Source organism: Phyllostomus hastatus, unplaced genomic scaffold (genome assembly GCF_019186645.2).
Source record: "Phyllostomus hastatus isolate PE091 unplaced genomic scaffold, TTU_PhHast_1.1 phas_contig_29, whole genome shotgun sequence".
NCBI classification, from domain to species: domain Eukaryota; kingdom Metazoa; phylum Chordata; class Mammalia; order Chiroptera; family Phyllostomidae; genus Phyllostomus; species Phyllostomus hastatus.
Window position 1 is genome coordinate 13,382,818 of NW_025333835.1, and position 12,118 is coordinate 13,394,935.

At 35.2% G+C, this 12,118-nt stretch overlaps 1 protein-coding gene across 4 annotated transcripts in view; it reads right to left on the reverse strand.

The window, feature by feature from the left end:
- Nucleotides 1–12,118, reverse strand: part of DIAPH3 (diaphanous related formin 3) — a 465,949-nt gene that overhangs the window by 325,802 nt on the left and 128,029 nt on the right. For all 4 annotated transcript variants that reach the window (XM_045839232.1, XM_045839231.1, XM_045839234.1 and 1 more), the window contains 4 exons: nucleotides 9,972–10,046; nucleotides 9,817–9,886; nucleotides 5,137–5,273; nucleotides 2,425–2,530 (listed from right to left, as the gene is read on the reverse strand). In XM_045839232.1, the coding sequence (XP_045695188.1) occupies nucleotides 2,425–2,530; nucleotides 5,137–5,273; nucleotides 9,817–9,886; nucleotides 9,972–10,046 (388 nt within the window). The remainder of the gene's footprint in view (nucleotides 1–2,424; nucleotides 2,531–5,136; nucleotides 5,274–9,816; nucleotides 9,887–9,971; nucleotides 10,047–12,118) is intronic.

Below are 12,118 nucleotides of genomic sequence, written 5' to 3' on the forward strand. Positions count from 1 at the left end.
AAAATTGTAGTGAAAGTTGCACAACTCTGCAAGTATACATAAAAACACTGAACATATACTTTAAAGTGGATAAATACATAATGTGAATTTATGTAATTTATATAAATTTATATAAAGCTATTAAAAAAGAAATCAGTTCAAATCTATATCAAGTCTTTAGACATATATGTATATATTTTAATTCCTTCATGTCTTGGTAACATCTTGCATTAGTGTATACCAAAAAGAGGAAACTGAAATCAATACCATCCACAGTTTATTCAGACTGTACCACCTTCACATTCATGTGCGTGTATGCGTGTGTAATTCTATGAACTTTTGTCACATGTGTAGATTTATATAACCATCACTATAATCAAGACACACAACTGTTTCAACCACACAAGACTCACTCCTGCTATCTATTTATGGCCACATTCAACACCTTCCCAGACCTGATCCCAAACCTTTGGCAACTATCCAATTGTTCTCCAGCTCTATAATTTGGTTATTTGAAAAATATTATATTAAAGGAATTACATAATGCTTAACCTTTCAGAATTGGCATTTTTCAATTGGGATAATTCTTTGGAGATCATGCAAGTTATGTATATCAGTGGTTCACTCCTTTCTGAGCAGTATTCTGTGGAATGGCTGCACCACCGTTTAATCATTCACCAGTGGTCAAGGACACTGGGTTGTTTCCAGTTTGGAGCTATGACAAATAGAGCTGCCATAAAAAATTGTTTATTTTTTGTGTGTGTGAAAATTTTCATTAATCTGGGATAAATGTTCAAGAGTGTAATTGCTGAGTTGTATAGTTAATACCAATTTTAATATCAACACTGGTAATGTTCCTGAAAAAAAGAAATGAGGATCACTTCCAATCTCCACTCTCCACTGACTTTGTTTAATTTAACAAAATTACTTTTTACAGCCCGCTTTTACTCAACAATTCTGCTAAAGGACCAAGCACTGCACTAGCATTTTAAAAACATTATCCTATGTAATCCTTGCATCAACAACGAGCTAGGTATTGATATTAATTATCTCTATCTTACAACTGAGAAAACCAAGCTACAGAAGAGGTTTGGGATTGACCCAGAGTCACGCAACTAGGATGTGAAGAGCTGGAATTTAAATTGGAGCCAGCCTGCCTCAGAAGTCTATTCCTTTCACAAAATACTACATCTCCCACTTTCATAGCATGTATGCGATTAGATACAAATAGTATATGTTAGTACAAAAAAAAGTCTTCATTTAGGGGATAAAGTTTATATGTAACCATTACATTTCATAAATGAGATTTTAAAAATTAGACGTGATCTCTAACATGCTGCAAAAATAAGCAAAATTAATCTAATAATCTGGTATTTGCACAAATGTTGTATATACAAAAATTAACATGATTACATAATGAAAATTCACCAAAGTAATTGTTTGGTTTTTCTCTACAAAATTTCTTTTAGGTTTATTCTTCATTAGCATTGTGGTGAATAGGAAACCTGGGGACAGACGAAAAGGGAGGCAAAGAAGGGAAAGGAGGGGAAAGAGCAGGGTCTGTGTCAGAAATGGGTAACACATCCCAGACCCTGACTTGCAGGCCCTCCAACAGGCCCAGATGAGGAAGGAGGGGCTCTTTTCCAGAGGCTGCATCAACTGAACTCCACTCAACAGGGATGCACGCTCGCACCTTCACACGTGCCTAGTGCCCAGAAACAAATCACAAGAGGATTCCTCGCCAGCCACTCACAACACTGTCATCAGAAATGTCACCTGCACAAACTTACCATTGTCGGAAATGTCACTATAAATTTATTAATTTGACAGTTCCTAACATTTTCCAATTTTTTCTCAAATGTTTTATCAATATTTCCTTAAATATACTCACAATTATCAATGATTGTAACAATAATTACAGTTATAAAAACTCATCTCTTTTCTTAAGGAGAAAGTAAATGAATTTAGTATGCGGCTTGGATACTCTAATGTTTAATTCCAAACGTGACTTTGGGGGGGCATTTAAATATTTTTAAAATCTCCATAAGTGTAATTTGGACATCATTATTACTCATATGAAATTTCAGATATAAAAATTATTATGACAGGAAGCCATTATGAGGAATTGCCAAAATTTTTTCAAAATTATAATCATCAACTTATAAAACTAACACAGAATAAACAACTTGTGGGACCATAATCACACAGTTTACAGAGAAACCTAGTAAGTCAACTTCTAGGAAAGTAACTATAGAAATAATTGTAGGTGTATACCAAGGTGCATCTATAAGATAAATTATGATATAAAATAAACAGCATTCTATACAATTCTTAAAAATGGTATGAAATAGTAAATGGCACTCAGGATTTCATACTATTGTGTTCAATATAAACCAGTCAGAGAATAGATTACAAAACAATGTGCATGATATAAGTGACACCTACTTGCAGTTGAACTGAATTGTGCCGAAGACCTTTCACAATAGAAGAAAATCTGTCAATTCTTCTTTCTTCTCCAGCTGATGTTAAAGCTTCTAAAACTTCTTCAAGGCTATTGGAAATTTTGAATTTATAAATAATTAAATTGCAAACTGAGAATAACCAAAATGCTATAATCCAATTGCTTGATTTAATAAACTCTGTAGTCACTACTTCTTCCAGGCAACCAAGGACATTTAAAAGTAGCTTACTCAGTACGCATCAGTAGTTTATGCAGTATGTATCAAGCAATGCTCTAAGCATGTTACACATTTTGATTTATTTATTCCTCATGATAACCCTATGATGATGTTCATTTATCAAGCATTTATATAGTGCTTACTACACATCAGACACTAATTGAACCAGTTTACAAATGGTAACTCATTTTAATGTCTATAATTCTATGAGTTAGGTATTATCATTATCCTGTATTACAAATTAGGCAACTGAGGCAGAAAAGCTTAAGCAATTTGTCCTCCATCTACTAAAAGGTGGAGCAAGGATCTAAAACCAGATAGTCTGTGTAGTAAGCACCATATAAATGCTCATAATTACTATACTTTACTTCTTCTATAAGTAACTGAATATAAGTAACTGAATATAAGTAACTGAAGTTCTGGTAGCCACAAATATATAGTCGTAAGAAATTATAGTCAAATATAAAAAAATAGTTTAACAGGAACTACACTGGCTCTTCCTTTAAAACAAATAGCAGTGTTCGCAGGACCAAGCACACTGTAGAAGCTCACATGGTTTCATAGTTTGTGAGCACAAATAGGTGGTCCTACGAGTTATCAATATTTATGTCATTTTGAGTCCTATTCTGAAATTAAAAAATAATAGAAATAATATGGAACTAGGGGAAGAGGAAAAAGAACAGAAGGGGGAAAAAACAAGAAAAAAGACAAAGGAAAAAAGGAGAAAGAAAAAGAGGGAAAAAAAGGAAAGGGAAGAAGGAAGGGAGAGGGAAGAAAAAGGAAAGAGGTAAGAGAGAGAAGAAATAGGAAGTGTGGGAGAAACAGACAAAGGAAGAAGGGAAGCAAAGGAAGGAGGAGAAAGGAGAGAAATAGGGAGAGGGAGCACAGGAAGTACCTTACATGACAACACTAAATTCAGTCTAGAAGGAAACTTGACTTGGGGTAGTAAACACCCAATACAATATATTTTGATGATGTATTACAGAATTGTACCCCTGAAATCGATATAACTTTAATAACCAACATCACCCCAATATATTCAATAAAAACATTAAATTTACTCTTAGGTTTCTATACCAAAATTAACATGGCCTTTTTAAAATGGGAAATGCAGAGTGCTTAGGCTGTATGCCTGGCTTTGCATGCTGGAATTGCAGCAGGTACAGCCTCACCCACAGAAGGTACATATGGGGACAGAAGGGCAGGGCTCAGTGCTGCCACCTGTTGACTCTCCAACTAAATCCAAATAGGTTCGGTAGTCACCAGCGACAGGAGGATCACCTGTGTGCAGGAGGTGCTACTTACAGGGCTCTGCCTGCCCTTACCTGAGAGGGCTATTTCCGTTTGTCTCTGGTTTATGGTTTTTATATCTTTGTTCTTTTTAAAAAACATTTCACCTAATTTTTTAAATGGTCCCTTGTCATAAGAACCCCCAATCTTCTTTTTTAAAAAAAGTTCATCATTCTAATTCTTTTAATATGTATGTAATAGTCTTTAGTTATAGCCCTAACATGAATAATAATGTCTTTAAAGGCTTCAGTATATATTTTATGGTCAAGAACTTTGTACCCTCAACCAGTAAAATACAATTCCATATGTCCCTTTTTAAATCTGCCTTACATACAGATTTTCAAATAGTATATTTGCTTTTTATAAGGGAATATACATGACCTACACTTTGAATTAATTCTACCTGAAAAAAAAAAAACATACAAAGCAGAACTCATTAGCATATTTTTCAAATCTTCACTTAGAATTTTTATTTAGGGTTTGAGTTCAGAACAGTTTAAAATAAATAAGATGAAGAAGTCAGTATATCACAGCCTGTATCAGGGTCCCCAAACCCTGGGCCACGGACCAGTACCAGTCCACACCCTTTAGGAACCCAGCCACACAGCAGGAGGTGAGCAGAGAGCAAAGTTCCATCTGCATTTTCAGCAGGTCCCTATCGCTCACATTACTGCCTGGGCTCTGCCTCCTGGCAGATCAGCGGCAGCATTAGATTCTCACAGGAGCGTGAACCCAACCGTGAACAGCATACGTGAAGGATCTAGGCTACACACTCCTTATGAGAATCTAATGCCTAATGATCTGAGGTGGCACTGAGCTAGCTCAACCACCACAGTGGTGCAAATACAGATTACCATTAGCAGAGGGGTTTGACTACACAGAGACCATAACAAACTAATTAGTTGCAGACTCATATCTGCGAGTGGCAAGTAACAATTAAGCTGCATCTGGTGGCAGGCTATAAAGCCATGCACTGCCCCCAGTCCGTGGAAAAATTGTCTTCCACAAAACTGGTCCCTAGTGCCAAAAAGGTTGGGGACTGCTGGCCTACATGAATCTAAATCAGTTGCTTGAGTATACTACATTTATTTAAATTCCAGTCTAAAACAGAATAGATAATGAAAACATTATATAAATTACCTTGTCTTAAATCATTATATAATAAGAGAAATAAGTTCAGAAGACTCACATGCTTTCCTCCCCAACAATGCACATTGCAGAGAGGAGTTTGACCACATCTGTCATCATGCTGGGGTGCTCGGGATCGATCGCCTTGGCTAATAGAGGAAGACTCCGCTCTTCACTCATAATCCTTTCCAAGCCATACTATAACATTTTGGAAATGAGAGGTTAAATGTTAACAGTTTTTAAAAAATAGTGTTCTGAAGAAAATGTAGTTAACAAAAAAATGTTTATAGAATTTACATTTTTACAACTACTAAAGCTAAAAAATATAAAGAATATAAACATCCTAAGAATTCATAGAAGTATACACTTTATATCAAGAACTATGAGAATCAACCAAGTACAAATAACCATTCAAAGATGATTTTACAATACTGACTGATTAATTATTAACATAGATAAGCAGTCAACTGGAGAAAGAAAGAAGCAGTGTAAAATATTAAGATTTCCCAACAGAAACATACAAAATAAAAAGTCAGACAGTGAAGTAGTTACTAAGGCTATTGGGATTCTTCGGCGGGGGGGGGGGGGAAGATTGGGAAGAGACACACTACCACAAGAAGCCACACACTGTCCCAGAGAAATGCGTTGTGAGCTGCATGTGCAATGCAAAATTTACAAGCAAAAATGAAAACTAGTTTTAATAAACTTATTTCAATACATCCAAAATAATATCATTTCAACATATAATCTAAATAAAACAGTCGCTGATGAGACATTTCACTTTTTTCTTCCCTAAGTAGTGTAATCTAGTATGTATTTTATACTTACAGCACATTTCAAGTCCGACTAGACACATTTCAAATTCTCAATAGCCACATGCATATAGCAATCACATTATACAGTGAAGGCCCAGAGGGTAACACCTCATTCAAAAACAGGAAAAAGCTGACGGATGATTTGGGCACATACCATGTAGAAACTGCCATAAGGAGCATATGTATTCTGATTGGAATATTTATCATCAGAAACACAGTGTAGTTAGTTGTAAACACATTATAAAAATGGGATGATTTGGCATAAGAACAAAGTTTGTGTGCTACTGCCAAGATGTCACATCCAATTAGAAGATAGAAGCTATGTTAATAACTTAGTGTTTTGATGTAAGAATGTATACATTGCTAAGGCCCCTTTACAATCTATGGAAGACAAGTATCAAATAAATAATTCAGAGAAGCAACAAAACAATACTATTTATCTACCATGCATCCCAGGGAATCCTCTAGAAGTGAGAAATTGGTTGATTATAGTTACTCCTAATAATTAAAAAAGGCCTTATCCCAATTATGAACCTATGAACTATGGCTTACACTAAAAATTAACACTAGACATATGTATCAAAATTGAATCTATAACAGGCTTAGACCCAAATGTGTTGAGCGTTATGAGATTTTAGTTATAACTTCCCTATTGTAAATAGCTATTATGTAAAGAAGCCTTCACACTGTGCTGAAATACTGCATTTGCTTTAAACTAGAGAACACAGGTACGAAGAAGGAGGGACAGAGGATCAAAGCACCAGGATATGATTTTGGGAAAGACTTCTCTGTCTTGGTGGTCACTGGGAAAAGTTACAGAGACAACTACACTGGCCTGGAAATGCTCACTTCTTTGATTTCTTGGGCTTGTTTCACACCTGCAGATAAAGAATAAAAAAGCAGGCATGGGACCAGAGACTACAATATGCCTCAATTATCATTCCAGGAAATTGTCAGGGGCTTATAATATACCGCTTATATCAATTCAAAAATTCAATCAGTCAACAGTTACCAAGTACAAAGGACTTGTTCTGTCTTCTGAAACCAGAAGACTGAGAAAAGCCTGCCTCCAGCATTTTCTGTTCATTTCCCACTACCTTGGCTAGCCTTAGCCAGTGAGTGCCTTCCTGGAATCAGAACCCTGTGGTTCCTCCAGCCACTCAAGGGATTTTCATACTGCTTTCCTCCCACTACCACTACAGCTAACTTCTCTGTGCCAAGCCCTCTGTGTCAAACCATCATGTAAGAAGCACAGAACAGCAGCATTCTCTGATCTCATGATTTTGACCATCATCCAGTGACTCCCAGTGCTCCATCACAGGCAGTATTCTCTGATTTTGCTAATGTAAAAATGTGCAGTTATCAGTTTAAATGTGGAATGAAGCCGGTTGTCAATATTCAATATCTAGAACTGAAGATAGAATTACTGTCTACTTATATAAAATTACTCTCATCCAATTACTTAAAACACAAAGCAAAGCAAAATAAAACATGTCAACTCTGTGGGAGAATTAGCTGACTTACCAGTGCTGGCATGTACAGTGCATTAAGTGAAGGCTTTTATAAAGTTACAGAGGTGGTGACAACTTTTGGAAGGTCTAAGGAAGTCTCTTGACTCAATGTCAAAGACCCACTCTGGATTCTAAGACAACGTGTGTTCTAAACTGAGGACTAATGTCAGATTCCATCTGCATTCTACAGGAGGTCTATTATTACCTAATAGATGGAAGTTCAGGCCAATGAAGAAGTGTTGGGTAGGAGAAGGTTAGTAACCTAAATCCCTGTAGAGGACGCCCACCTGACACTACATGCATACTGCTGCTGAACAACCCCCGACCCTTGCCAGCACCAGTGAGTTAACCCCAATAGCAGAAACAACATGGAGAGAGGGGCTGGCTTCAGGAGCAAAGCACCCTTGCTGGGGGCGTGCAACTCAAAGCCACACACAAAAGCTTAACTGACCAAAAGGAAACCCCTCTTCTACTCACCTTTTAATTTCAATAAATTAACTTTTCATCTTGACTTTTATTTTCTTCCTAATATTCACACTCTTTTTCCATTTAAAAAGTTAGCCCACTTTAGTGTTATAAGAAATTCACTTTCATATATTATCAAATCTGCTTATTAATTAAATAAATAATTACTAGTTCAAAATAAGGTACTACACTTTTTTTTCTATAGCCTATATTGTTCATCATTCAGTAACCACTTGCAAAGGAAGGCTGCACAAGGAGGCACAGAAAAAAATCATCAATACATCTTGGGAAAGAAGAAAAAGCCTTACCAAAAATTTCAGACAGAATATAATACTAATTCCAAGTATCAGTAACTTAACTTTTCATTCATCACTTAGCACAAGTGATATCAATAAATACAAACAGCAATATATCTCAGCTCCACATATACAAACTGTACGCAACACTGTTGTTGCAAAAAGTAACATTATATTAATTAGAATATGAATACATACAAAGTTTACTTCCTGTCCTATCCAGTCTCAAAACAAATAGGAATATTATTTTCAATATGCCATCTCACTGTAACCCTGAAATTCTTCCCAAATTAGGATCCACCTGCCCTTCTGGCTTGAAAAAATGGTTCTGGGTTTTCTCTACTCTCAGACTTCCCACCACTAGTCAATGCTCAATTTCTCTATTTTCACTTTCACAGGAGCTTCCTAAAGCAGTACTATGTACTCACAATGTGAAAAGGCTTCTCCCTATCAGTAGTTTCTGATTCCTTTGTTCATTTATTCTTATAAGATAGTCTACAAAATACCTAAAACCTACTTCTCACAGAATAGACAGAAGTTTGATTTCTACAGAAGGTATTTTCCTTGAAAATCTTATTTTTCTCCTCCTTCACCCCTTCTAATTAGATATTTCACTAGTTAAAAATAGAAAACTTAGCTCCAGAAAATGCTAAAAAATACATAAATAATTCAGCAAGATAAAAATTAGAAAACATAAATATTTGCTATATTTAGTAAAAATACATAAAATAAATGTTAATAATTTAAATATCAGTACTTATGTGTGAAGTCTTCTAAAGGTTTATTCTGAAAATCAGAGTAAGGCAAAATATTAAAAATAAAATTAATCAGAAATGTACAGTTTGCTATAAAACACAAATCATCACACCATCATAAGTACAATTTCCTCTCCTGCTGTCTAACAGCAACTAAAATACCTATCATTACTCACACATCATGAGGTAAATGCGTTTAAATGTTGGAGCTAAAGACATGGCATGGGCAGAGAAATTTCTTCAATTAACAGTATAAAAGAAACCCTTTCAGAAAATCTAACTTCAGTAAAGAGCTTAAAGTGTTTCTCTCTTCTAATGTTTCCTCTTTAAATATGCAAACTCTGCAGATCGGTCATATTACATTTGGTCTCCATAATACGTGTATTAAACATAACTGCTCCATTTCTGGGACCTGTTTTATCATTTTCATTAATTGCATTATACAGCTGAATCCCTAAACTATAAAAATTAAGTCTTTCCAACTTGATTCTTTGGTAATGAATATTAGTGCAAACCCCATTTAATAATCATGTATGATTTCAAAGGTGATTCAGGCTATAGTTTCAAAAATTAAGAGAGAGAGAGAGAGCAAGAGGGAGTGAGGAGGGAAGAGAGGGAAGGACAAAAAGGACAGAAAGGGAGGGAGAGAATTAAACTACACATGAGAAGTTAAGAGCCAACAGAAGGTCTATTTGTCCCCAAGCTTCTCTGCTGGGAGATAGTGGTTTTTATACAAAAGTGAAAATTATACAATTCCGTATTTTTTCCATTATTTACTAAACAGTGTATCAAAGCAATACACCACTTAAGTGCAGATTCTTTATTACACAACTCTAATTCTTAAAAATTTTAGAAGAACCGGTGAAGAATGAATACAGTATGATTAATCATGTACACACCTGGGTATTCATCAAAGCCTTCAGACACTGTATGACTTTGTGCTGATTCTTCTTTACAATGTTTTCTTGTCTGCATTGGCATAAAAGATGTCAGTGTTAGAATTATAATTGGACATGCAAATGTAGCTTAAGTGAAAATAATTAACAATACTTACATTTTGCTACTAATCAGTTTTTCCAAAATGTCCAATAATAACCCGAGCCCTTCATGGCCAAAGCTCTGCACCCAACTGAAAAACAAGAAAAGTGTTGTTATGTAGCGTTAAGTATTCTCAGTGTGGAATATCACAGGATGATCACACACATTTTACAGTAGTTATATTCTAATCATAAACACAATATTAGAATAATACCTTGTACAAAATTAGTTGTGATGGAGTAAAACTGCAATGAGTGGTGTGCATCCTTATAATTGCTGAGAATTTCCTAAGTTTCAAAGTTCAATTTTTTTTAAAGCTTATTCATTATTTTTTCAATGAGTATTTTCATCCTCACCAAACCACCTGTATCCCAGAAGCCCATAGATACAGTCCCGGTACTGTATGTAGTTAGGACATCACTGCCAACAGACAACAGCTCACAGAGATTATAGAAAATCCACCTATGTAGAAATAATACATTTTTTCCAGTGGTGATTTGGAATGCCTAAGTCAATAAATAAAATGATAACAAGAAGGAAGCAAAAAACATGTGTGTAAACATCTTTTCGTATATATCTTTGTACGTATGTATGATTTTGTGTGTGTGTACATGTGTGTGGCCTTTGAAAAATGAAATGTTGCCCTGGCCAGGGTGGACCCGCTGGTTGGGCAACATCTTGCAAACCAAAAAAAGTTGCTGGTTTAACTCCAGGTTAGATTACCGGTCAGGGGCACATGCCTAGATTGAAGGTTTGGTCTCCTGGGGCATATATGAAAGGCAACCAATTGACAGAGGTTTCTCTCTCACTTCAGTGTTTCTTGCCCTCTCTTTCTCCCTCCCTTCTCCTCTCTCTAAAATCAAAAATGAAAATAAAATGTAAAAAAGAAAAATGAAGTGTTAAAAACAAAATTTTATCCAATAATCAAAAACTGCACATTATAAAGAATAAAAACAAGTTTAAGTCATATAACCAGGATATAATACCATTGTCTTAAGATGTAATATAACATTTCCCATGAAAATAAGAAGGGTAAAAAGCAAATGCACCATTTTACATGAAAAATAAAAATCTACCTTTATTTGTACACTTCTGTAAACACAGCTTAATCACCTGTAAGTATTTAGAATTTCCGATTTTTCCACCCCCAAAAAAACACAATTTGCCATTTAGATTGCAGACTCTTCTCAGATTATTTTTATTCATCTATTCTCTGTGAAAACCAAGGAATAACTAATTCAAGAATGCACTATACAGGAACGACACTCCTCTGTAAAAGAAAAGACTGAAGGTAACTATCATAGTTAAGGGGAGAAAAAAAAGATAACAAGAAGTTGGTGTTTTCAAACCAGAATGTTACTTCAAAAGTGAAGAGTTCACTCTGCTCCACCAGCAACGCACATCACTTGTAAGCATTTCAATTCCTTCTTTCATGTTTCACGAAAACACCTAGGGCATCCTGCTTAACTGTTTGTCTTGCTGTCTCCTATTCTGTATTTATTCTTATTTCACATGCAGCAGGGAAGCTTGAAATCAAACACGTAAGGAGTGATTTGAGTTCTACGTGGGCTAGCCCTGACATGTGTGGACAGGCCCTGTTTGTCAGGCCCTCCCATGTTAGCACCTCGCAGTGGGACTTCAGTGAGTTGTTTGAAGTGAATTTTCAGCAATCTCTACATTCAAAAGCATATCCATAAAAACATTCTGAAGTTAATATGAAGTTTAGGATGATTCACACTACTATCTATCATCTTCAATCATTGTGGACAATAAAGTTACTATTCCCAAAACTGCCTTATACCAAAATATACAAATTTAAAATTATGTTAATGTAACAGAAAGACTTTGTTGAATTTAATATGCTTATCTTGGAGTCCACTGTGCAGTTTAGAAAGCCTATTAACCCAGGTAAATAAAGATAAGTCTTCTGGTCTGAGTAGTTAATAGAACATAGATATTTTAAAAATGTATCACCACTAATATAACAACTGTATCTACAATATGGGGGCCCACAGAAATATATTCTCAAATTGACCATTTTGGACCCACTACATAAGTCTCTTCTATATTGTAGAATATGAATCATTAAAGCAAAACTTACATCCATTCATGTATATTACATGTAAACCGATTCTCTATAAAATACAGTTAAATGTAAAGAGG